At 47.6% G+C, this 24,295-nt stretch overlaps 1 protein-coding gene across 2 annotated transcripts in view; it reads right to left on the reverse strand.

Annotated features, from left to right (window-relative positions):
- Nucleotides 1-24,295, reverse strand: part of CC2D2A (coiled-coil and C2 domain containing 2A) — a 1,164,962-nt gene that overhangs the window by 559,985 nt on the left and 580,682 nt on the right. For both annotated transcript variants that reach the window (XM_069631936.1, XM_069631935.1), the window contains exon 17: nucleotides 8,400-8,556. In XM_069631936.1, coding sequence (XP_069488037.1) covers nucleotides 8,400-8,556 — 157 coding nt within the window. The remainder of the gene's footprint in view (nucleotides 1-8,399; nucleotides 8,557-24,295) is intronic.

Consider the following 24,295-nt stretch of genomic DNA (forward strand, 5'->3'; position numbering starts at 1 on the left):
GTCACTGTGAATCTCTGTGAATCTCTGTGTAACTCCCCTACAGCTCACATGGACTCTTCTTGAGATAAGTCTGGCTGCTCAATACGCTATCAACCTGTGACTTATACCAAAGGTTGGGGTCCTATTGCCAGGAGGTCAGGGTCGTTGTAGTGCACCCAAAGGGTACTGCATACAATCTTGCCTAACAGTGACTTTTACGTGGAAAGACAGGCGGGCATTGATCCAAGTCTTGAACTGCCTTTGTTTTGAGAACCTGAGCCAGAATGTCTCATCCTGTTTATGGGGGCTGCCTTACTCCGTACTGTCCAGGAGAGCTGACTCAGCCATTTTGATCCTTCATGTTGTAAAACTGATCTTTCTCCCATCATAGTTATAGGGCAAAGTAGGAGCTTTTTCAAACCCCAAGAATCTATTAAAAGTTTTGACACTTGTACCTGTTATGTCAGTGTCATACTTGGGATACCATGCCTCTCTTTTCTCTCTCTCTCTCTCTCTCTCTCTCTCTCTCTCTCTCTCTCTATCTCTCCCTCTCTCCCTCCCTCCCTCACACCCACTACACACTACTCTATTCAACTGCTAATGCTCTCTCTCTCCTGACAGAATAATTACCTGGAATCTCTCCCAACACCATCAAATTCTCCTCAGCAGTCCCCGCAATGTCAACTCTCCAACACCTGGTCTCTTGGTCCACCAACTGCACTCACGGGCGGCCTCACTGGAAAACACTTTAATTCAGTTGTGGCATCTCGGGATTTTTATAGCCCAGTCTGCCCTGCCCTATCCGGGCTCCCTGCTCCTATAGCCCACACCCCGGTCACATGTGTTGCTGTGCCAATCTCCTGCTAACAGTGGGTTGGCATTTTGTGTCAGTCTTCAAATGGCCTTTAGTTACTCTATAAGTGCTATGCGTATCCTTCACTGATGTTCTGGTATGCATGCCCCCTACATGGTCTCCGGCGTTTAGTCTTGGCACTCAATCAACCTGTCCCCTTCCCTTTGTGCGCGCTTCACTGTGTGCCACTGGGTTGGAGCTCAGGCATCTCGTGGCTGGGATATTTATTGGAGGGCGTTCTGTGGCGTTCGTTGGTTCAGTGCCTTCACTTCAGGCGTTCCTCCTCTCTGCTGCTCGGGTGCTTCTGTAAATGGTAGTCCTGCAAGAAAAAGACACAAGACCTGGCCAGAACAAAGGCTGGAAGGTACTGTGTTCAAAACAGTGGTGCCAAGAGTCTTGTATGCACTGTAACACACAAGGAAGCCCCTGACTGGGGCCCCTCTCAATTCCCTCACACCATCTCAGGGGAGTACAGGCTCTGAAAATACCCTCTTAATCGGTCTACCCATGGTTTAGAGGCGTCACTGCTCCTGTCTGACAGTGTCATGACACTCCATCTGTTACATCCCTAATAAAAAAAAAAATCACCACAATAAAATGCAGTAAAGTGTCCCATGCAGCCAGATGTCCGAGATCTGGTTTTGCAGCCAAAGAATGCTTCACCAGAGGTGACGGGGTGACAGAAACACAGTATACCAAACTATTGGTTCAAATTAAGGAATGTTCACAAAAAGTTGAAGCTATGAGTATATTCACTCGGTAGACTGTGTGAGCTCATCTTAGCAGTCCTTTAAATTCATTGGGTCAGCAGCCTGCGATTAAGATTGGCCCACATGCAGTCAAAGTGCTACTTTATTGGTTCTAGGCCAGTATCAGTACCTGTTTGTACTCAAGCATGAATGTTATTTTTGAACATGGAATAAGGCTTGCAACTAATTGGTGGCAACAGAGACTGGTCATGAGGCTGTGGTTGCCCCAGTGGTACTCTATGGGAACGTCAGACATATTTTATGGTGATCTGGGGGTGAGTGCATGCCATAGTGGCCATCCGTATCTGGTATTTGTGAGCTTGGGAGACTGGATGCTGATAATGTCATTTATGGGCTGTTGAATTCTCAGTGCAAGGTGTCTGATTGAATGTTCTGAATGTTCCATGAGTGACAACTGAGAGATGGGCTGATAGAGGATGGATATGATATGATAGGCTATTTATAACGCGCTTAATACCCAGAGGTTTCTAAGCGCGGACCCGAGGATCGAACCTGTGTTGCTCAGTGTCGTCTTGCTTCCAAGGCGAGCACGTTACCGCTGAGCTATCCTTCCAAGACAGTACTGGATGTACATACTGGTGAGTCTGTCCCTGTTAAGTGCCCCTACAGATGACAACTTACCTTCTACCTCATCAATATTAATAAAGAGGCTCCTCGGGATTTATTCGTAACTGAGATGTGCTCTGTAGAGGTACCATCCTTCACTACAATAGTTCTTTCTGTGTTCAATGAGTTTGGCCAGTTTCCAGTCCTCTGCAGGTTACTATAAGGCAACTGTTTTGAGTTCCTTAGATTCTGGTGGCAGCCTCAGTGAAAACAAGCTTCCAAACACATTGCAGGAAACTGGAGGTCCACCCAAGATGACCAGAAACAAAGAAAGATAGAAAATATAAAAGTTACGGCTGGGAGCACAGGGATCAGCATGGCAAAGGGGAACGGACAGTTCAGGTGGTGGGTCAGTGTAATATGGATTTACAAAATTAGCCCTGGGGGAGAATTTTAGGAGGCCTTCCTATTATGGTGAACAGGGAAGACACAGAGGTTAGCCCAACCCAATCAAGGTGAGGCAGCTAAGTGGTCAAGGCTTAGTGTCGGGAAGGGTATGACAGTGGTCTATGGCTACAATGAGTCCACACAGAGCAATACCAGTAATTCCAGTTAAACAGTAAGTATATACAAATACAATTATGTATTAGGCCTTTAGTTTACACATTTAGGAGGAGGTGTTTCTCAGACAGCCTTGACTTTCTCTATTTGGGATTGTACTAGGCAATTCCCCAGAAAGAACCCAAGATACGTTATGGCTGTGTTAGGGAGATTTATCATTTGTATGCTTCATCCCCTCTCCTAGTGAGACCCCAAGCACTTTCTGCTGGACATCTGGGCCTTTTACCTTCTATCATGAATGAGGGGAGCCCTTTTCCCCTCATTCCTTGTTTGCTCTGACTTTTGGAACTCTGCTCTCTGTGTTTTACCTTTACTATGGATTCTGCTTTCCTTCACATCTCTTTAAAGGCATCTGTGTTTAACTTTTGCAGCACACAGCTCCTTATGTGCAGTGTTGCTCTGAACACTTTAGGTTCTCTTTTAAGATTATTCTTTAACCTTACTAACAACATTTCATAAGGATACAGGGATACTCTGTATCCTTCCTGAAACCTTATACTATGAGATATTAGCACACACCACCTTTTGTGGAGTGCTAAGGGGATACCTAGTATCTCCCTTCTCTCTGCTCCTGTGACATTTTAGTCACATAGACAACCCTACAGTTATAGTATAGTGGCAGTGGACATGTTCTACCAACTACTGTGCAATTTCTTACCGGAGACTGTATTCACAGTCACTGTTGTGCACAAAAGGGCCATCTATGTTCTAACATGGTGGCTCCTTTCCTTTTTTGCCATGTCTATCATGGTTGTTCTTTGTTAGCCATTCTTCTACCATTATAGGAGAGGGAGGTCTGTGTGTGTGTGTGTTTTGCCTTTGGCGGTATCCCTGGGGTGTCTCTGCTTAGGCTCCAGTGTGTCTGGGCAGGTAGGAAATGGGGGAGGAGTTATTCACTCCCCTACCCTTTGTCTGCCATAGTGCCTGAATGGAACCAGTTCCCACTGGGTGGGCTGGCTGTCCTGATTGGACAGCCTTCCACCCCTTTCTGTAAAATGCTGAGAGAGATTGCAGTGGAGTGTGTGGGAAAACCGAATAAAAGGTGAGGCTCCTGAGGTGAAAGGCAAGTCGACCACTGGAACAGAAGAACCGAAGCTGAAGACAACCAGAGATACCCGCAGACCCTTATAATCACTGTGAAGAGACCACTGCTGTCCTGACCCTGTTTTCTAATTGACAGAGGAGCTCCAAAGAGAAACACTCCTTCCCTTTGGCTGGTGGGACCAAGCAGCTCTGAGACAAACTACAAACTGAGCAATCTGCCGAGATGCTGTGCCTTTCCAGAGCTGCAGATAGCAAATACCAGGAGACATTCAACCCATTTGCAGTGCAGCATCTTTGCAAAGCCAAATCCGTCCAGAACATTGCTGAGCTCCAGTTGAACCTCGAGAGGAATGATCCGACTCACCTATGTCCAGTGGTCGAGGTGTATGAAAAGAAGTAGTGGAACTATGTTCCCTGCTGGCCTGCACCCACCCCCCACAGACCCCATCGCCACGCCCCCTCCCACACACAATACAAACCCCCAAACACATGCACCTGCTGTTTAAGGAAACATCAATTGCAGTGCACTGAAAGTGCAAGTTTCAACTTCTTCCTACACTTTTATTTTAAAACTAAACCATTCTGGAACGGTTTCTTTTTAAAATAAAAGTATAGGAGCTGTAAAACGTAATTTTAAAAAGTAGAGGAGCACCGCTCCCGACCGCTCCTGCTCACTTCGACCACTGCCTACGTCCCTTCACCAGAGTGCAGGACTTCAGAATCGAAGAAGATCGACCTGACGAATACTGAAGGTACACTTGCTTGAGACATTTTGTATTACACAAGTAGTTACCATTAAGCCATTAACTCTGAGCAGACTGCTTCGAAAATAACACTGGCAGCCCCACATTTGTCATTAATGCTTGATATAGCTATCTCAAAGAGATCACAGGACAATGTGTTTTGGGCAGGGAGAGCTAGGTAGGTGTTGGGAAGGGCATAGGAATTAGCATGGCCATGAGTAGTCAATGGGTGGGTTAATAATCAAAGAACACCCACAAACTGTGTGGCCCTCCTCTCGCGTCATTTCCATCCAATGCAATAATTCCAAGTTATTGGTGGTGCTTTATCACCACCTAAAAGTCACAACTAAAAAGGAAACCAAGCAAGATGAATAACCAAGAATAGTCAGCCAAGAGAAGTCTCGAGCGTCCACCAAAGTGGACCGCGAGTACTTTGAGAAAGCAAGTAGAATGTTAGGCCATTTAGTATAAAACTGCATGGACATGCTAAGCGAATATACAAAAAACATGAACATTTCTTTAATACCGGGCAATGAAGGTTAACTTCCCAGGCCACGTCTAAAGCAAGGGCCTAGGGCGCAAACACATGAATGGCTGGATAAAAGGTCCTGACGTAATTGCTCTCCAATGGCAAGGATATTGTGACTTGAACTAATTAAAGCTGGCCATAGAAACCAATCCCCAGGCCGAGTCTGTGGAGGAACTAAGAACAAATGCATGCATGGGCACTCAGTTTTATCAGACTACAGAAGCCAAGAGTTAGTATTGTTGAAACCAGGTCTTAGCAAGTACCATGATTCAATTTTAATATTCCTGTCCGATTCATGCTGCAAAATGCAGTCCTACTCACAACTACTACATTGCATCAGGCACCAAGATAACCAAGACTGATACATGCTAGGTGAAGAGTCTGTACCACTAAACCAACATGTTTGAGAAGATATCAGACTAGAAACCAAGACAACAAAGTTTGTTCTCAAAACTGGTGCATGTGGAGAACCAATGATTCATCCAGGTGTTGGAATTTCCAGGGCCCAAACGAGTATAACGTGACCCAAGAAACAAAGTGTGATAACTATTCACATGCCCATTGGGAAAATACAACAGTGTTATGGAGAGACTTAAGGCAAACATAATATACAGACATTGTTACAACATGCTTATCCAAAACAGATGATGAAATCCATTCGGACACACCAACTTAAAGGGGTAGTTGAATAACATTTTTTATTGTTTAAAAAGATTGGTCATAATAAAAATATATATATATGCAAAATATTTTTACAAAAAGTTCCCATGTAAACATTTTTGGAAATCAGCCTAAAGGTTTACACTAGGAGGCATCCATTTTTTTATATATTTAAGCAGCCTCCTGTGTTAATGTAAAGCTCTGCCCCCACAACACTAATAAAGAAAAAAAAAACTGGGGCCCTTTGCTTATTGCTGTGGGAGAGGAGAGCAGGCCCCTTTATTGAGGTCACATCTCTTCTGCATATAAAACCTAAAACAACAGTACCAGCATTTATAAATGCACTGCAGAGTTTTTATAAATGCTGGTACTCTCGTTTTAAGTTTCCGGGTAAGCCCGGGAAACATAAAACAAAAGTCACAGCAATTGTGAAGACTCCGGCAGGATGGCAGAGTCTTCATAATTGCTGTGACTTTTGTTTTAAGTTTCCCGGGAAGATCGGGAAACTTAAAACGAAAGTCACAGCAATTATGAAGACTCAGCTGCACGTCGCAATCCTATATTAATGAAATCAGAGATTGCGGCGGCCGGCATAAATGCAAATAGGGGCGGGGGCAGCACTCACCCAGAGCACAGGAACAAGCCTCCAGCTGCAGCCTGCCAGCATTCTCTGCTCTCCGGCAGTAATAAACCAAAGTTCCCAGTAGGGGAAGTTTGCTTGATTAGTGCCGTGACAGCAGAGCATAACATTAACACAGGAGGCTGCTTAAATGTACAAAATAGATGCCTCCTAGTGAATAAAAATCTTCACTTTGAGGCTGATTTCCCCAAAACTTTACATAGGAATTAAAAATTAATGTTTTTTATATATATTCTTTTCATTATGGCCAATCTTTTTAAACAATACCTTTTTTGGGCGAGCTGCCCGTTTAATGTAACGTAAGCTTAAGAAAAAGAAATGTTGACAGCACAAGACGCTAAATTGTTACAAAACAGTTCATATCTATGAAACAGAGACCTTGTGATAACGTTACACATCCTTTACTCCGAATTACCACGTACCCAAGAACAAGAAGAAAAATGGTTGACTAAAACATGAGAACCACTGTGAAAGAGAAAGCAGTCTCTGGGATTGTCTGAAACAACTAGAGGTTAATCCAAAGAGACTGCATCAAAGGGAGAAAGCCCTGACAAACCTAAAATATAGAAAATGATACCTATAAGCCTCCATGTTGTAAATAATAAAAACATGTTGTTTCATCATACTTTATTGAGGTCATTAGCAAGAGAAACACCACAGCCACCATGGACCCTGCAAAGCAATTGCAATGTAATTCTTTAAACTGGTTAACATACCCTGCACAGACACTAGGGTCTTACAATATTTAGACTAGAACTAGACAAAACAAATACGACAAAACCCACAAACCCTAAAATAATCAATCTATTAGATAGGGTGCCACAAATAGAAGGGCTAGATATCGGTCATAATCAGATAAGAGTGAAGAGGGAGCAGGTAATGTGGGCCAAAAATGACATGGCTGTATAAGAACAGTAGATTAATAAGAATATACATATAGATATCATGAGGAGCTGCATGTATGTTTTCTTAACCAAAACTACTTTTGAGATGCTGGGACAAACAAGGCACATCTTCACTTATTTACCAATTTCATACCTCACAGGTTTAACGCAAGATAAAGAGAAATAGACAAAATGTAATGAAATTCAACATTGCTTACTTTAAAGAAAATATATGATACATTTATTTAAAGATTAAAATCAAATACATAAAATTAATAAAGCATCAGTACAATCAGAAGATGTACTACATTTAGATTGAAGACATTCATGCATAATATTCCTAATTTATCAACATAAAAAGACAAGGCAGGGATCCTCAGGAAATGCACAGCATTACTTTTCCATTACCAGTTACAAGGCCTTGTTTGGCTATTTAGGAATGGATTCTTTCAAGTTTCAAATAACAGTCCTCAGGAAATGTCCTTAGGCTCTAGTTATGCATGGACACTAAAATAAATACTGCCACTATGCAGTGCTTAAAAGTATAGTTTGTCAAGTGTGGGTTTATATACTTCCTTCATTGTACAAGGAGCAGAAGAAGGTACAGTTCATTTGACTATGTCGCACTTTCGAAAACACTTTCTGTTGGCTTTCCAAAGCATCCAGCATACCGGAACTCAAAAGCAATGGAGAACTTAGTTACCAACAACCAGGCCTTTTGGTTATCAAGTGCTCTAGGTCTTGGGCCTGTAATCTGTGGCGCTCCAGATGTTTTGGATTACAACTCCCATGATCATTCCCCATTCACTTTGATGACCAGGGTTGATGGGAGTTGTAGTCCAAAATATCTGGAGATCCAAAGGTTGCAGAACCCTGCACTAGGTGCACGTTTCACTTGAAAGGGTGCTGGGCATGTACTGTCCACATATTTCTAGCATTTAACAGTTCTGAATTCCAGGTCAGCAGCTTGGTTCAGGAACCGCTCGTCTTTCATGGTCATTCTAGGCCTCTCCTCTATTCAAACAAAATTCTGCATGCACACAATCCGTTCCAGATCAATTTCCACCAAGGTTGTCCAATTCTCCTATAATGCCACTGAACAGTTCAATAGTTCAATCATGAATACGTACCACTGCCTACGCCTTCGTGGTCGAACATTATACGCTGCTTGCTGCTGAATTCCGTTTCTTCTACGGGAGCTTTGCCAGTCAGGACTGTTGTCTCTGGGATTGGAATAAATACTTCTGCAATCATATTGGTACCACTGAGTCCCACCGTTTCATATACCTAGAAATAGGGTGCACGTATTTACTATAGAGAAGGGGGGAGCTGCTCAATTCAGATGCTATGCTCAGGATACTGAAACACTATGCTCTCATTAGAGCGATAAAACCAGCACAAGGGCACAGTATGACTGTACAAAAATAAAGGTAATCATTAATTAAACATAAATGCTTGAATGCAGAAAACAACCAATGTGCACGCAGCAAAATAGAGCAGATGGTAAGCAGAGCAGTCCTTAACAGGCAGGCATTTACCTATCAGAACTATGGGCTGCTAAATCCACAGCGTGCACTACATATCTGAAAGCACGCCTATCAATACAGCTTCATTTAAAGAAGCCTCAGGGCATTCACTGACCCATATATCACATCACCTCTTATGCAGAGCATCACACATGAAGCCACTCTGGATGTCACTGTAAAGAAGACGCATTTAAATCTTCACTGTGTAAAACAAAAAATACAATAATAGTCATTACATTTCAACTCGGTTTCTGATTTCGGATCCTTGAACATAGAATGATATGATAAATCATATATAACGCGCCTGTACACAAGTGTTTCTAGGCGCGACGAGATAAGGGAGAACAAGACAAAAGATCTTACTACTAGGCCTTGCGTCATTCATGAATGCGTACGAGATCTAATGCACAAAGTCCTATTAACGCTGATCTCCACTACAGAATATTTACCACACCTCTAACATCAACCGAATGACAGCAACACAATTATTCATGAAGCAGTCGCCATATAGAATCAATATAACGGAGCCTTGAATTCGAGAACCTATTACAGTTCTCAGAAGAATTACAATCAAATAAGGTTGCTCTGTGTGGATCGCTCATAAGTGCTCACCTCTATCACAAGGCCAGCATGCATTTAGCAAGTTCCAATCCCGCGGCAGGGCACGCTCAGCCCTTTATCCTTCCAAGTTTGATAATCGGAATCTAGTACCATTACATTGGGTAAAACAACTCTGTTACTACAATGCTTAGAAGTGGGAGGAATCCGGCATCAAGCACAATATAAGAGCACCAGATTGGTCAGAATTTTACTTTAATTGTCCAAAAAGAACTCACCAAATGGATTGGCAATCCCAAATATGGCTTAGAACGTTATCACTTACAAGTATCTCACAACTATAATAAACTAACATTATGATCCTATTCTTGACTCCCAAATCCATCTCTGGCCAGGCTCCCACCGCCTGACCAAAGTACTAAAGCTCTACCAGCTGACCACGCTGTTCGGTTCTGTTTCGTATAACCTCCAAATGTATGCATGTGTTAGGGAGTTTTACTTAAGTCCACCTGTGGTAGGCCTATAGAAGACTCACTCATAGCGGCACAGGGTTCCAACTCCTAGGTTTGGCCTGAACTATCCCACCGGTTTGGTAACAATGGACAAACAGCCATGCTCAGTCTAGGAGGGAGAAGGGCTATTGCAGCCTTTTAACTGAGCCAGCTGGTTTCTGGCTCTCTCCACCCTCCTCTTCTGGCGGGCATGCTGTGGAATGGGCAGATACATTTTTAACAACTTTCGTAAGGTAAGCCCTTGCAGGCACTCCGTTTACTCTTTCTGTGTTTTTACCATCATCTGCGTCGGCGCGCTGAGGAATGGGTAGATTCATCTATCCACTTTCATCAGTTAAGCCCATGCAGGCTGATCACTTCAGCGTTACTTGAACCTCTCTGCAGATGGCTGCCAACATTACATTTGGAAAGAAGCAGTGCGAGCAGAGGCAGAGCGTTGCCACGGAGCCCGCACAATTTTGAGCCTGAATGGCTCGGACATTCTACTTGGGGGTAACCAGGGAGTAGGTAGGCATTGCTGGCCCCCCTCAACAAAAAGGCCCACAACGAAGGCCCATGTCTGGCCTGTTTGGCTGTGGCCACAGGTGACGGGCAATCTCTCCCCTCCATCCGGATTTATCCATCTGCTTCCTACCTGATGGCCCCCGCCACTGCTGCCGGAAGGGGAGAGCAGTACACTGCTTCTTAGTTAGGGGCCTTCTTCTGTTCGACTCCCTCCCTAGCTCTGTTCTCATCCAGCATCTGCTTGCACCCTTCACTCCTGTTCACATTGTGAACCTTGCTGCCTCCCTCCCCGACTGCAACCAGCTGACTGAATCACAACATGTTGGCAGTCTCCTCTTCCCTCAGCCTGTACCATCTTGATTTGAGCATTCTGTTAATGGGTCCTACCAGCGCTGCTCCATCTACTTTCCTCTCAAACTGACAAGCATCCACCTGACTTCATTCCTTACCTTACGGGCTCCTTGTGGGTCTGCCAGCATTGCTGCTTTCTGACTGCCCTGAAGCAAGTTCACTTGTGCCTCGTTTCCCCAACCACTGACAGCCTTATAACTTTGTGGCCTTGTCACCTTATTTGGAATACCAATTATGATGTCTTGCATATCTGTATTTTGGGTTGTTTTATGAATCTACTAGCTCTATTAAAATTCTGCATTTTTGTACTGTATTCCTGAAACTGGAATCTAGATATTTTTTAAATCTGCATTTTGACAGTATTCCTTAAAAGATGCTTTTGTGGCTGTATATTGGAAATTTGAATCTAGGGGTTGTTCTGATTCTGCAGGCTATACTTAAATGTTGTGCTGTCTGCATTTCTGAATATTGAACCATGCTGCTCAAAATCCTCTGGCTATGCCAAATGCTGTACTGGTTAAAACCTGTTGCCCTGCCTAAATGCTGACATTTTTCAAGCATGTGTGATTTCGAAATATGGGTGTATTGAATTATCTGTTGCCCGTGCTGAATTGCTGCATGTTCCCTGCTTTTTGGAACTACAAATCTGAGTGTATTTAAAACAAACCTGTTGCCCTGTTGCTCCATTTAATTGCTGGCATTTCTCATGTATGTTGAACCGCAAATCTGGGTATTTTAAATTTTGCATCCCTTGTTTGAATCTTGTTTAAGTACCTGCTTCATCTGTGCCTGCTTGTCTGCTATGCCGCCTGGCGAGTTCTTTCGTGCACTGCGCAGTTCCCCGTCATCCTCCCTCCCCTGGGTATCCGTCTCCCCTTTCCCCCACCAATGGTGCTCTCTATCTCCCCTATCTATTCTAACTGCTACTCTTTTATCACCTATCCACACTCTCTTTCGAAGACTGGAAGGAAAATGTTTAAGAAGGGTCACCTGGTTTCACAGCGAGTCCTGCTTTTGCTGACACGTATGTCAATGCTCTCTCCAGGCAGACTATTACTGACATTTGCGTTGTCGTTCCCTCCCCTGACCTATGGACTCCTCATATGGTTTCTGTCCTCTCCCCTTTCTCTTCTTCACCCATTAATGGTGGAACCAGGTGGAACGTTCTCTTGGCACACTTATCATCCAGGTGAATCATCAATGTCTACTTGAATGGCACTATCATGGGCTAGGGCTCTCAGCCAAACCTCTTCTTGACAGGTGTCTTCCGTCTCTCATTAACTTCCTCCCATTACCTGCCACTCCTCCTCCTTCCACCCCTTCCTTCCTTCTCGCCCCCTCCTTCGTTGGTATTTCTCCTGGGAAAACATATAAAGATGGCAACCAGCTTCACATAGCTACCCTGAATTCTCGCTCTGCTGTCAAACACTCTGACATCTGTCACCTCCTTGAAGACTTTGACCTTGATGTCCTCGTGCTCACCGAGACGCGGTTCAATGCCAGCTCTGTCACTGCTTTTGACACTCTTCTTCCTGAAGGCTACAAGCTCCTCTCCAAGTACAGGCCTAACCGGCCTGGAGGCGTAGCGGCCCTTGTCTTCCCTGAATGGTTCCCTGCCTCTATCATACCCCTTCAATCCTACTCCTCCTTTGAATGTCTCGTCTGCAAGCTCTGTATCTCTCCTACCCTAGACTGGCCAAATTATTTGAACCCCTCGCCAGATGTATGCCCATTTTAGATCTTAAAAGAAACCTTCCCCCTTCAGACAAAACACCACAAGTGCCAAACCTTCCAAAGATTGTTCACTTTTTCCTGCTACCCCAAAGTACTGTACTGCTAATCAACCTAAGAGTGTAGAAACCATAACTCCCCACTTATCTGCCTCAGATCATCTTACTCCTCCGCTCAAGGGGGCTCTAATAAATGCTAGGTCTTTGGTAGCACATGCCACAGAGATCGCTGATCTGATTCTGGCAGAAAACCTTGACCTTCTTGCCATCACTGAGTCATGGCTGCACGATGCTGCAGGCCCTATACTCATGCTAGCAGTTCCCGACGGCTATATGATTCTAAGACACGATAAACAAGAGGCGCGATTGCCATCATCTCTAAATCCAGTCTATCCATGAGAATTGCCCAACCCCACCAAGACATCCAATCTTGTGAAGTTCTCACAGGAAAATTACCTCTAGTTAATTCCCAGTCCCTTATCATTCATCTGATTTACAGACCCCCCCCTGGCCCAATTGGGACATTTGAGGAGGATATTTCCACTATTCTCTCAAATAACCTTACAAATACGTCACAAGTACTCTGATTAAGCGACCTTAACCTAGGCTTTAACGACATACTAGATAAACATGCCATCACAACTACCAACATCCTGTCTGAACTAGGCCTTACCCAAAGAATTAATGCGCCCACACACAATAAAGGGAGAATACCCTGATTATAACTGCAACGCTAATATCACCTCCATCTCCTCTCACAAGTCTGGACAGACCACTCCCTTTTGTCATTTACATTCACCACCGCAGACTGCTCCCTATGCTCACTCCCACTGCTCCACCTACCTTAACTAGGAACAAAAAGAATATTACAGCGGATAGACTCCTCTTATTCTCCCCATCCTCAACTCTCTCCCTGACAACACCGATCCCGGAACGCTTGTCGATGAGTATAATAAAATCATGTCAACTACGCTATATACTATTGCCCCGCTCAAATTGAGACACAGTAAGCCCAAAAATAATTTACACAAGTGGTTCACCCCACATATAAAGAACTTACGGCAACAAAAAAGAAGCAGTGAGGCTTCCTGGAGACTACTCCCTTCAGAAGCTAACAGAAACAAACTCGCCAAGATCTCATTCCTTTACAAAAAAGAAATCTGCCTGGCCAAACGGGAATCTTACAATAACCGTATCTCACAAGCCAATCCGAGCATGAAGGAATTATTTACGATCTTAAAAGAATTAGAGACCCCTACCCCTACGCCAGAAACCAGCACCAAAGACAAAACCTGGTGTTCCCACATCCAATATGCGCTTACTAACACAGTAACCACCCTCCAAAACAAAATAGCAAAATAAAAAGCATTGCTAACCTCCTTAACTCCTCTTAACAATACCCCTTCGACTTCTGACATCCCACCTACTCGCTTTAACTTTTCTAAAACCTCTATTATTGAGGACAAAAATGTCATACTATCACTCAAACCCTCTAATTGCCAGGGCGACCTCTGCCCAGCCCAGCTTATCAAGGATGCAGCGAGGGATCTTGCTCCCTTCATATCAAAGCTCATCAACGCCTCATTCACGTCTGGCACCATACCCAGTAACCTCAAAGAATTGTGGGTGCTTCCATTGTTAAAAAAACAAACCCGAGACCCATCGATACCAACTAATTACTGGCCCATCACGACAGTACCTTTCCTCTTAAAAATATTGGATAAGGTTGCATACTTAAAAATTCAGAAATACCTGGAACTACACCACCTTTTAGGAGCGCGCCAATAAGGGTTTCCGTTCCCAACACAGAACAGAAACTGCCCTCATCGACCTGAAGGCCAAAGTCGACACTAAGTGACAAAGGGAAATCAGCCCTCCTTCTCCTCCTCGACCTCTCAGCTGCTTTTGACATTGTGGACCACAAGGTCTTCTGCAGCCATATAGACTCAGCCGTATACTTCTCTAAGGAGGATATAGTCTGGATTGAGTCATTCTTTTTTTTTTTAAACTTTTGTTTTGTTGGCAGAGGCAAATGACATACACACACAGCAGAGCAGTTATGAAATGACAATCTGAGTAATCCACAACATACAGTGGCAATATGAACAGTGAGAAACAGAGACATGGAGAATGCAGCACTACAGGGCATCTGGTGTCAAAGTATGTGACAGTAATAGTTACGGTGAGTTGTCCACTGAGGAGTGGGCGTCGAGGCCATTGAGATAACTGTTAAAGGCAGTCCAAATGTTTTTATGCCGGGATCGGGCCGGGAGGGTACTAATGTATTCCTCCTCACAGTTTCGAGACCAAGTCAATAAGTTCAGCCACTTCCGGAAGGTAGGAGGGGCAGAGCACTTCCAGTTTTGTAAAACACGCTTTTTGGCAATAATACAGCACACATTTAAGAGTTTAGCCATCCCTCTGGCCCCTTCATCCCCCTCATGTCCCAAATAGTACGCCCAGCGGGTCAGGTTCAATAACAGTATCGCAGATTTCTGACAAAGTTTTCAGGATCTCATCCCAGAATGGGGCTAGCCGTGGGCAGTCCCAGAACATGTGAAGATGGCCCGCGTCCTCTGCACCGCAGCGAGGGCAGAGCTGTAGGTCGGAGCGGGCGAACTTGGAGAGCCTGCGCGGGGTGTAGTATAGCCTATTCAGTAGCTTATACTGTATAGTGCGGTATCGAAAGTTCAGGGAGACCCTGCTAATCTGGGAGCATATTTTCACCCATAGTTGGTCCGTCAGTTCAACCGCCAGCTCGGAAGCCCAATCGTCCGGTGCCTTAGAGAGCTGCGGTGTGGTAGTTGTGAGGAGGAGTTTGTATAAATGATGATACCACCCCACGGGCCCCACCAGAGTTGGCGATATAGGAAATCTCAGGGGAGTCGGGGGGGGTTCGTTGGGGAACTCGGGCCAAGCGTCGCGGAATGCGGCGCAGAGTCTTTAGAATTGCAGTAGATCCATCGGTGATCCCGAATGGCCCGGCTTCCAAGTCTGTGGTGTTATGAATAGCCCATCCGGGTAGAAATCGGTTAGGGCTAGGTATCCCAAGGTCCGCCAGTGTCGTGCCAGGGCTATGTCGTTTGTGGGTTCCAGCCCGGGAAACTGCCAGGCAGGGAGCCACTTGTAGTACAGCCGTTCTTTAATGCCTGCAGCGAATATCCGCCTCCATGCCAATAGGGTGGTGCCGACTGGGTCTATGGGTGAGTCTGGCACGTATCGTCAGTGTAAAATTAGAGTCATTATATTAGTGCCAGAGGCAGCTGGGGATTCTAGCTTGACATGCGGGCGAGGGGGGGCCCAAGGTACCAATAGGTGGCAAACTGTGCCTGCGCTGCGTTTCAGTAACGCAGCAGGACAGGAGCAGTGAACCCGCCCTTCTCGTAGGGAAGAGTCATAGCAATCAATTTTTTGCGCACTGCTCCAGAATGCCACAGGAACTGTGCGCACAACTTGTGTAAGTCTGTAAAATATTTCTTTTATCATTTTAACCAGCGATAACCTCCCTGCCAGTGACAACGGGAGAGAGCGCCGCGCGCTATCTTGGTCCCCGCCAGCTCTGCCACGGCCAGGTAATTATTAGCTAAGAGAGCCTCTTTGGTCAGACACCTGAATTCCCAGATATTTAATCCCGTCAGGGTACCAATGGAGCAGGAACTCCGTGGCAGGTTGGAGCGTGGAGCTCATGAGGGGGAAGAGTTTGGATTTGGTGTAATTGACAGTGAAACCAGAATACGTACCGATACGGGTGATGTCCCGCAGAATAGGGTCAAAGTGGAGGTCTGGGTCTCTGACGAACAGCAGCACGTCGTCTGCGTAGAGTGAGATGATTTCAGGGGTGCTCTGTAGCCGTATCCCTTTGCGCGAGTGGCGCTCCCTGACAAAGTCCGCCATAGGTTTAATGGCCAGAGCAAACAGGATCGGGGAGAAAGGGCATCCCCGGCGGGTGCCTCTGAAGAGAGGGAACAAGGCGGATGTTTGGGAATTGACCCGGACTCTGGCAACCGGGGAGGTGTACAGCAATCTGATGTGTGCAATCATCCTAGGTCCAATGCCCATGGTCTCCAGGACCAACCACATGTACTTCCAGGACACCATATCGAAGGCCTTCTGGGCATCAAGGGTGACCGCGACTGCACTCTCATCTTGATTGATACGTGCCATGACGTTCAGAAGCCTCCTGATATTGTGTGATGTGGATCTCCCGGGCACAAAACCTGACTGGTCGTCGTGCACCATGTATGGCATAACAGGTAGGAAGCGGTTAGTGATCACCTTGGCAAAGATTTTTGTATCCAAGTTCATGAGTGAAAGGGGCCGGTATGATCCACATTCATCGCCAGGCTTGCCCGGCTTGAGCAGGACCGTAATAACGGCCTCACGTAGTGACGGGGGAAGGGATCCCAACCGGAGAGACTCATTCCACACCCCGAGCAATTCAGGGGCCAGTATAGCCACATGTGCCTGATAAAATTCCGCCGTTAGCCCGTTGGGGCCTGGTGCCTTTCCTTTTGAGAGACTAGAGATAGCCTCCACTATTTCATCTAATGTAACGGGGGGAGTCCAGTTGGTCTCTCGTTGCTGGGGAGACGATAGTTGTGGGAATCTGTTCTAGGAGTTCCCGCATCTGGGAGTCACTGTGTTCGGGGGGCTGGGAGTATAATTCAGAGAAGAAGTCTGAGAAGACCTCGAGGATATGCTGATCGGACCACTGTATCGCCCCCTGACTGTCCTTAACACAGGTAATTTGGGATTGGCCCCACTCCCCCCTCGCCAAAGCGGCCAGCGTTTTGCGGGGTCTGTCGCCCTCACCGTATTTACGTGCAGCCTGTGGCCGACTGAAGTACTGTACTTCCCTATTGGCCTGCTCATTGAAGGTCTTGAGCTCCTCACTGATCTGGGAGAGGACACCCGGCTCAACAGAGGCCAGATGGGCTCGCTCCAGGTCCCGTAGTTTAGTTTCCGAGCAGGACAGGGTGGTCCTTATGGTTTTGAGGACTCCAGCCTCCCTAGAGATGGATGCCCCCTTTATGAAGGCTTTGAAGGCATCCCAGCGGACCCCTAGGGTGGTGGCCTGTGGCAGATTGTGCTCAAAGTAGGACTGAATATCAGCAAGGATGTCCGCTCCGAAGACAATGTCCAGCAGGGCAGATGATTTGAAGAGCCATGTATTGATGGTGGAGGCCGGTATTCCCAGATCCAGGGATATCAAAATCGGTGAGTGGTCAGACAGTGTGCGTGCAAGTATACGTGCTTCCACAACCCTGCCCAGCATAGGGCCGGATAATAGGAACAGATCGATCCTGGAAGAACTGTCATGGACTGATGAGTAGTAAGTAAATTCCCGCGTTTGCGGATGTAATGCCCTCCATGCATCATGGATGTCGAGTGTCGCGCAGTGGGTCAGGAGTATACGCGCTGCGCTTGGCAGGGGCCTAGCGGCCGCATTAGTCCTGTCCATCATGGTGTCAAGAATGAAGTTCATATCCCCACCCCAGATGATCTGCACTCCCACATACCCTAGCAGTATGGATACGACCTGGTCAATAAATTCAGGGGAATCAACATTAGGGGCATAGGTATTTACCAGCAAATAGTCCCTGTTGGCAATGTAGCAGTGCAACACAATGCATCGCCCCTCAGGGTCTATGTAACTCTTGTGTAGGACAAACTTAAGTGATTTATGGATCAATGTCAACACTCCCCTGGCACATGTGGAATATGAGGTGAAATATCTGTGGGGCCTCCAGGTTGGCGCTATACTCCTAGCCAGTAGGCCCATGGAGTGTGTCTCCTGCAGGAGCAGTATTTTGCAGCCGTGCCGGCTGGCATATGATGTCATGATGCCTACCTCCAAGGAGCCAGGTCCGACCCAGCAACCCCAGACGCAGGCATCATTTCCCCCAGGGGAGTGCCAGCGGGCCCAAGCTGGGGCCCTTTGGACGCAGTCCTGGCGCCTTAGGCGCCAGGCTCATGTTGGACCTCTGTCCTGGCGCCTTAGGCGCCAGGCTCATAAAGCTAGACATGTGTTCAAGTGTTTTAATGTGCACTTACCTGATGCAGACCATGCTGCCACATCCAGGCCCTCTTGAGGCCTGAATGGAACTACTTTACCTGTGGGACTACTTTCCACCCGGGTGTGGTCGGGGAAGGATACACACTTGGGACTTCTTCCAAAGCTATTCAAACCACACCCGATCAGCAACTCACGCTTCGCGTTGTTCTGCTCCTCGCAGCTGGACGCTCACCGTGTCAGCTCCTGCATCTGGACTTCAGCCATGCCTGTCAGCATCCTAGGTCACCTGCAAAGGGAGACAAGAGACCTTACCAGCTAGATCTGCTCCACGGAGACATCACCGACGATCCTGAAAGGGAAGACATTTTTAAAAGCATTTCGTTACGATCGCTGCAGCGCTGCATTTCACTCACCTTTCCTGGGTTCCTCCATCTTCAGCAGCGATCATCCGGATACACAGCCACTTCCCAGAGCCTAGAGAAAAAGACAAGAATAAGAGGTGAGAGAAGGAAGGGAATAAGACTTACCTGTTGGGTCATTCCCATTTCATTTCGGGTCTTGCCGCTTCCAGGCATTTTCCGGACCCGGCCCCTGTGGGGAAAAAAGACAGACATTGAATGAGCGTATGCAAAGACAGTTCCCGAGCGCTCATCCAGAACTAACCTACCATTTACTGGAACTGGAACTGCACGTTTCACTTCGGGTCGGTGTCATATCTCCGGCATTCCGAACCCCGGCCCCTAAAGGGCAAAAAGACATAAGCATTAGCGCTTTCTGACAAAAGACAATGAACATTATTATTAAGCTTGGACTTTTGAACTTGCAACAGAACTTTTACAGAGCCTTACCTGAATAGTCAAGCTTACCTGAACTCCCATCAATCCTCAATCCAGTGAAGTAACTGGGTTTCAACGCGCCCCTGCATCAGAAGCAGGATGGAGAGCTCATCCTTCCTGACCCTAAGGTGAGACTTCACGGGGAATCGTGGAAGGGGATCGTGGAGGGTTTGAAGAGAGTGGGAGGCTTGAGCATAACTCAGTCAGTAGGTAATACTCCCTTTTCACGCACAGGGGAATATTCCTGCGAGCCGGAGAAGCCAGAGTATAGGGCCCTTCCTGTCCATCTTCAGAGTCCTGCGCTTCACCATTGAAGAAGCATCAGCACTCGAAGTCAGACCTGCTCCTCCGTGGGAATCAGGTGAGCGTTACAATGACACAATCTTGCGACCCTTGGTGTAATTGCTTAGGCCCCGCACATTCCAGGACATAATAGTTACCGGCATTTCAATGACCTAAATAACATACACTTAAACCAAGAGCCCATGGAGTGCAATACTTGCATAGGTGATACTTGCTCCCATGACTACTAACATGTGCCATAACCTCTGGAGCCCCGGCGCTGTTACTCAATCCCCGAGTTCTCCCAGACATCACAATTATAAGCATCTCAGAATCTAATGCACATCCCCACCACTGTTGTCGTAGTTCAGATGTGAGACTGAGCCATCTTCTCGAATGCGGCTGTCCCAGTGTGATGCGGTCTGCCAGTCCGCCTCTGCCTTTTTTTTTTTAACCTTTCGCCAGTCCCCAACAATACCACCCCACGCCCTCACTGCCCACCCCCAACTTGCAGTGTAGCTCCCCCCCCTCCGATGCAGGCATCACCAATTAGTCCGACTCTCCCCAAAAAGTGGAGGTCAGCGGGCGGAATCCAACAGGGATACGACCCTTGCAATGCCCAACAGGGGCCAAAAAAAGAGTGACAACCAACAAAACATGGATGTTGCAATTGCAGTAAGGTGTGCAGTTGCCGTGTGGGCGGCTCTTAGAATAACATGTAGGACAGCAAGAGCTATCAAAGACAAGTTCTGCAATGGTCGGATCCTAAAACAGGTCCCAATGACTAGCTGGACGCTACGGGAGAGACATGACTGATGAGGTGCTTAGGGCTCATGGCCAATTCAACGGCCCATGGGGCAAGGAGATCAGTGTCAACCGCACCTGAGTCGAGTCTCAACTCGAGCGGGAGCTGAAGGGGCCTGGTTTGCTGAATTTGCAGCACCTTGTTGCCATGGACACGTTCCGACTCTCGGATCTACTAGATAGGTAAGTTTATTCCGGGTAGTGACTCACTGGATTAACCATCATTGGCAAGGTCCCCTGCTACGTTAGGAAGTAGTAGGTGTGCCTCAATGAATTTCACCGCTTCTTACAGGACAGTGAAGAAGTATCATTTGCCATTGTGTGCAATTTTGAGGCGTGCTGGGAAGAGGATGGCATACGGAACATTGTGTTCTCTAAGCAGCTTCTTGACTCCAATGACCTGATGCCTCTCCTGCTGCACCGCAATCGAAAAGTCTGGCGAGATCCTGATGGTGTGTGATTCAAGGCGCAGGTCTCCCTTCTCACGTGACAGGCGGAGGATGATGTTTCTGTCCCGATAGTTGAGAATCCTGGCTATAATGGGCCTGGGGATGTCGCCCGGCTTGGGCCTTGGTGACAGAGCTCGGTGCGCATGCTCAACGGTGAAGTATGGTGACAGACCCGGGTTACCCAGCAGATCCTAGAGTAAGGTTTCCACGGCATCTTCCATGCGCCCCTTAAGAGCATTTTCCAGGACCCCTATAATTCACAGGTTATTTCTGCGAGAGCGCGATTCAAGGTTGTCACATTTTGCTCTCACATTCCTCATGTCGCGCGACAGGGAGGCAACAGTGTTCTGCAGTACATGCATTTCGTCCTCATTAGCAGATATCCGATTCTCAGTGTCGGTAATTCTGGTCCCCGCCTGATCCATCTGTGTTTTTAATGAGGCGACATTGGCGCTGATGTCATCTAATTTCTCGTGAAAAGAAGCAACGTTTTTGGCAATGGATTCCATGAGTGTGGTCAGATCGGGGGACGTGGCAGTAGAGTGACGGTCAACTTCCTGTTCCTCCTGTATGGATGAGTCGTGACCCACCTCCCCTCTCGGGACAGCCCTGGCGAATCTGTCCATGGCTCCGCCTTTGGCGGTCCCCTGGACTTGTTTGGCATTGTTGATTCAGCCCCAGGAGCGGCGCAGGCCAGGGGCGTAGACACAGAGAAAGAGGGTGGCCCATGGGCCGAGGGGCCAGAGGACAGATGCTGCTATTCCACTACCAGCAAGGGAGGCAGACTCCCGTAGAGGCGAGGGCAAGATGGTCACAGCCGGTGTACTAGCGTGGGGCTGCCCTTGGGTCCAGAAGAGGAAGGGCGCCGGCCCCTGGGGGCTAACAGTTGTAGAAGTTGTGTTACGAGGGGGTACACCCCTGCGCAGGCGAGAGGTCAGGGCCCGCCCCGCCAATCCTCGCCCCACTAGGAGTCTAGTCACTGTAGAGCCAGTGTAGAGCGGGGGACAGGGGTTTAATGATCACAGGGCCCAACAGGCCGTGTATGATGGGCAGAAGGTAGGTGCGGGCCCCAGACCACGCTCACGCCGCGGGGAATGCGGGCGTGACAAGTGTCATCCAGGAGAGCTTCCTGCAGCCTGCTCTCCAGGGCATGCAGGTCGGGATCTGCAGCTCGTGTCTGGAGCGTGTAGTGGCCCCACGGCTCGTGGCGGGCAGCAGGGGAGCGAGGGAAGCAGAAGCAGGGTGGCGCCGCAGCCGTCCAGAGCGGGACCCCTCCCCCGCACCTCACCTGACCGGCACGGTCCTCCGCGCCTGCCCGGGACCTGCCGAATCGCCTCCGCAGCCCAGTCGTGGCACAGCCACCCCGTGTGGGCCGGCAGCGGGGGCTCAGCACCGGGTGAAGGATGGGGGCCGGGGCACGCTCCCGCGACGGCCCCCCAGCACCGATCTGTTCGTAGTGTAGTTTTCCCAGGGGGGTGGCCGCAGCTGGTGGTACAGTGCCCCCAGCGGGCCGCGGATAGCACAGCAGGGCCCCGGGAGGGGCGGGCGGAGCACACAGGAGCCGTGCCTCGTCTCACGCTGCTGTATCGGGTGTCGGGCCGCAGAGAGGAGGGGACAGGGGCCAGGCCGACGCCAAGGCTTCAATGAGGCTGCAGGCCACTGTAGCAGGGGGCCCGTTCACGGGCTTCCAAAGTTCAAATCAAGCCGGAATTTCACAGGCTGCAGCCCAACACCATGGGGCAGCAGTCCGGCTGCAGTATGAACGTGCAATATGCTGGTGGACGCAGATGTAAGCAGATGTCAGCCAGACCCACACAGAGCTCGAGGGCTAAGCAGCCATCTTGGGCTGTTCCACAGAACCACCTCCGGATTGAGTCATTCTTAAGTGATAGGACCATGAGGGTCTTATCTCTTTCAGCAGCCGCAGACCCTATTCCCATTACCTGCGGTGTGCCCCAAGGATCTTGCGTCCCTCCCACTCTGTATAACATATTCACTAAGCCCCTTTTCGATGATCTGGACCATCTTGGTGTCACCTACACTAACTATGCAGATGATACTCAGATTCTTCTCCCACTTTCTGGGGATTACGGTAAGGATTTGGCCTTGGTGAATAGAATTTACCTCATCATCCAGGCATGGACGGCAACTCACGGTCTATGCCTGAATGATGACAAAACGGAGATCATCATCCTGGGTACCCCCACTAACCTCAAAAAACTAGGCTATGAATACACCTCCTTCATAATTGATGGCAACCTCATCAAAGTTGCCAACCTCGACTCCACTCTCACCTTCACTAAACAAGTGAATGCCTTGGCCTCCGCTACCGCTTACACTTGTAAACTCATCAGAACCGGCAAACCTTTTCTTTCCAACCACAGTTGCATCATCCTAGCCAGAGCCCTCTACATCGGCTCCAACAAACATATCATCAGGAGAATCCAAACTCTCCAAAATAATGCCCTCCGAGCAGTCCTCTGCGTAGCCAGCAGAGATCATATCTCCGAGATTAGGCGACACAATAATTGGCTTCTGACTAATCACAAGATCCAGCTAAAAACTGCGTCACTTATTCCCAAATCTTTGAACAATGCTGCGCTCAGCTATCTCTCTGAGAGATTCCACAGAAGGACATCTATTAGACCTTCTAGACTAATCAACACCAACTGACTCTCCATTCCGAGATTTAAATTATCAAAGGTTGGGGGCAGTAGCTTTCCCGTCAAAGTGGCTCAGCTATGGAACTCCCTACTGCCTTCACTCCGAGCGGATCATACCAGAACTTTAGATATAACTGCATTAATTGGCTCAAGACAACAGACCACTAAGGCCTGCCTCCCTCACCATACTGTACAGAGTCCTCTAAAATGCCACTTTGTTGTAAACATAGCACTCACTGCTCATGCTCCCATTTTTGTTTGTGGTGTCGTGTAATTGCTACCTTTTGCCTGACTTTGTTTCATATCTTCCTGCCATGTATAATTTATTTCTGTAACCTAAGCTGTGTACTTCCTTGTAACCTGCGCCCTGATACCTTCAGGTCTGGTGTGCAATACAAATAAATAAACAAACAAACCAAACATACCCTGTCGATCACTCTTGCTACTATCTACAGGACCGAGCCAGTCTCCCTATTCCTATCGGAGTAGGCTGACCTCACCTCTCCTAACTTCTACCTCTAAGCTTATCCTCCTCAGAGACTTCAATATTCATCTCGACTCTCTGATGTGACCTTACCCTTCCGCAACATCTCTGACTCTTTCTCCGTCACCACTCTTCCCTCTGGTTCGACTCATTCAGCCGGCACACTCTAGATGGGCTCATCTCAGCTGACCCCCCGCCTCTCTCTCTAACTGTCTCAGTAGACCCCTCTCTTGGTCTGATAATTCTCTCCTCTCCCCTCATCTGGAGCTCATGGGCTCCCCAGCTTAGCCTCTGCCAGCACTGTCAGCCTC

Source organism: Ambystoma mexicanum, chromosome 6q, assembly GCF_040938575.1.
Source record: "Ambystoma mexicanum isolate Mex_15411 chromosome 6q, UKY_AmexF1_1, whole genome shotgun sequence".
Classification (NCBI taxonomy): domain Eukaryota; kingdom Metazoa; phylum Chordata; class Amphibia; order Caudata; family Ambystomatidae; genus Ambystoma; species Ambystoma mexicanum.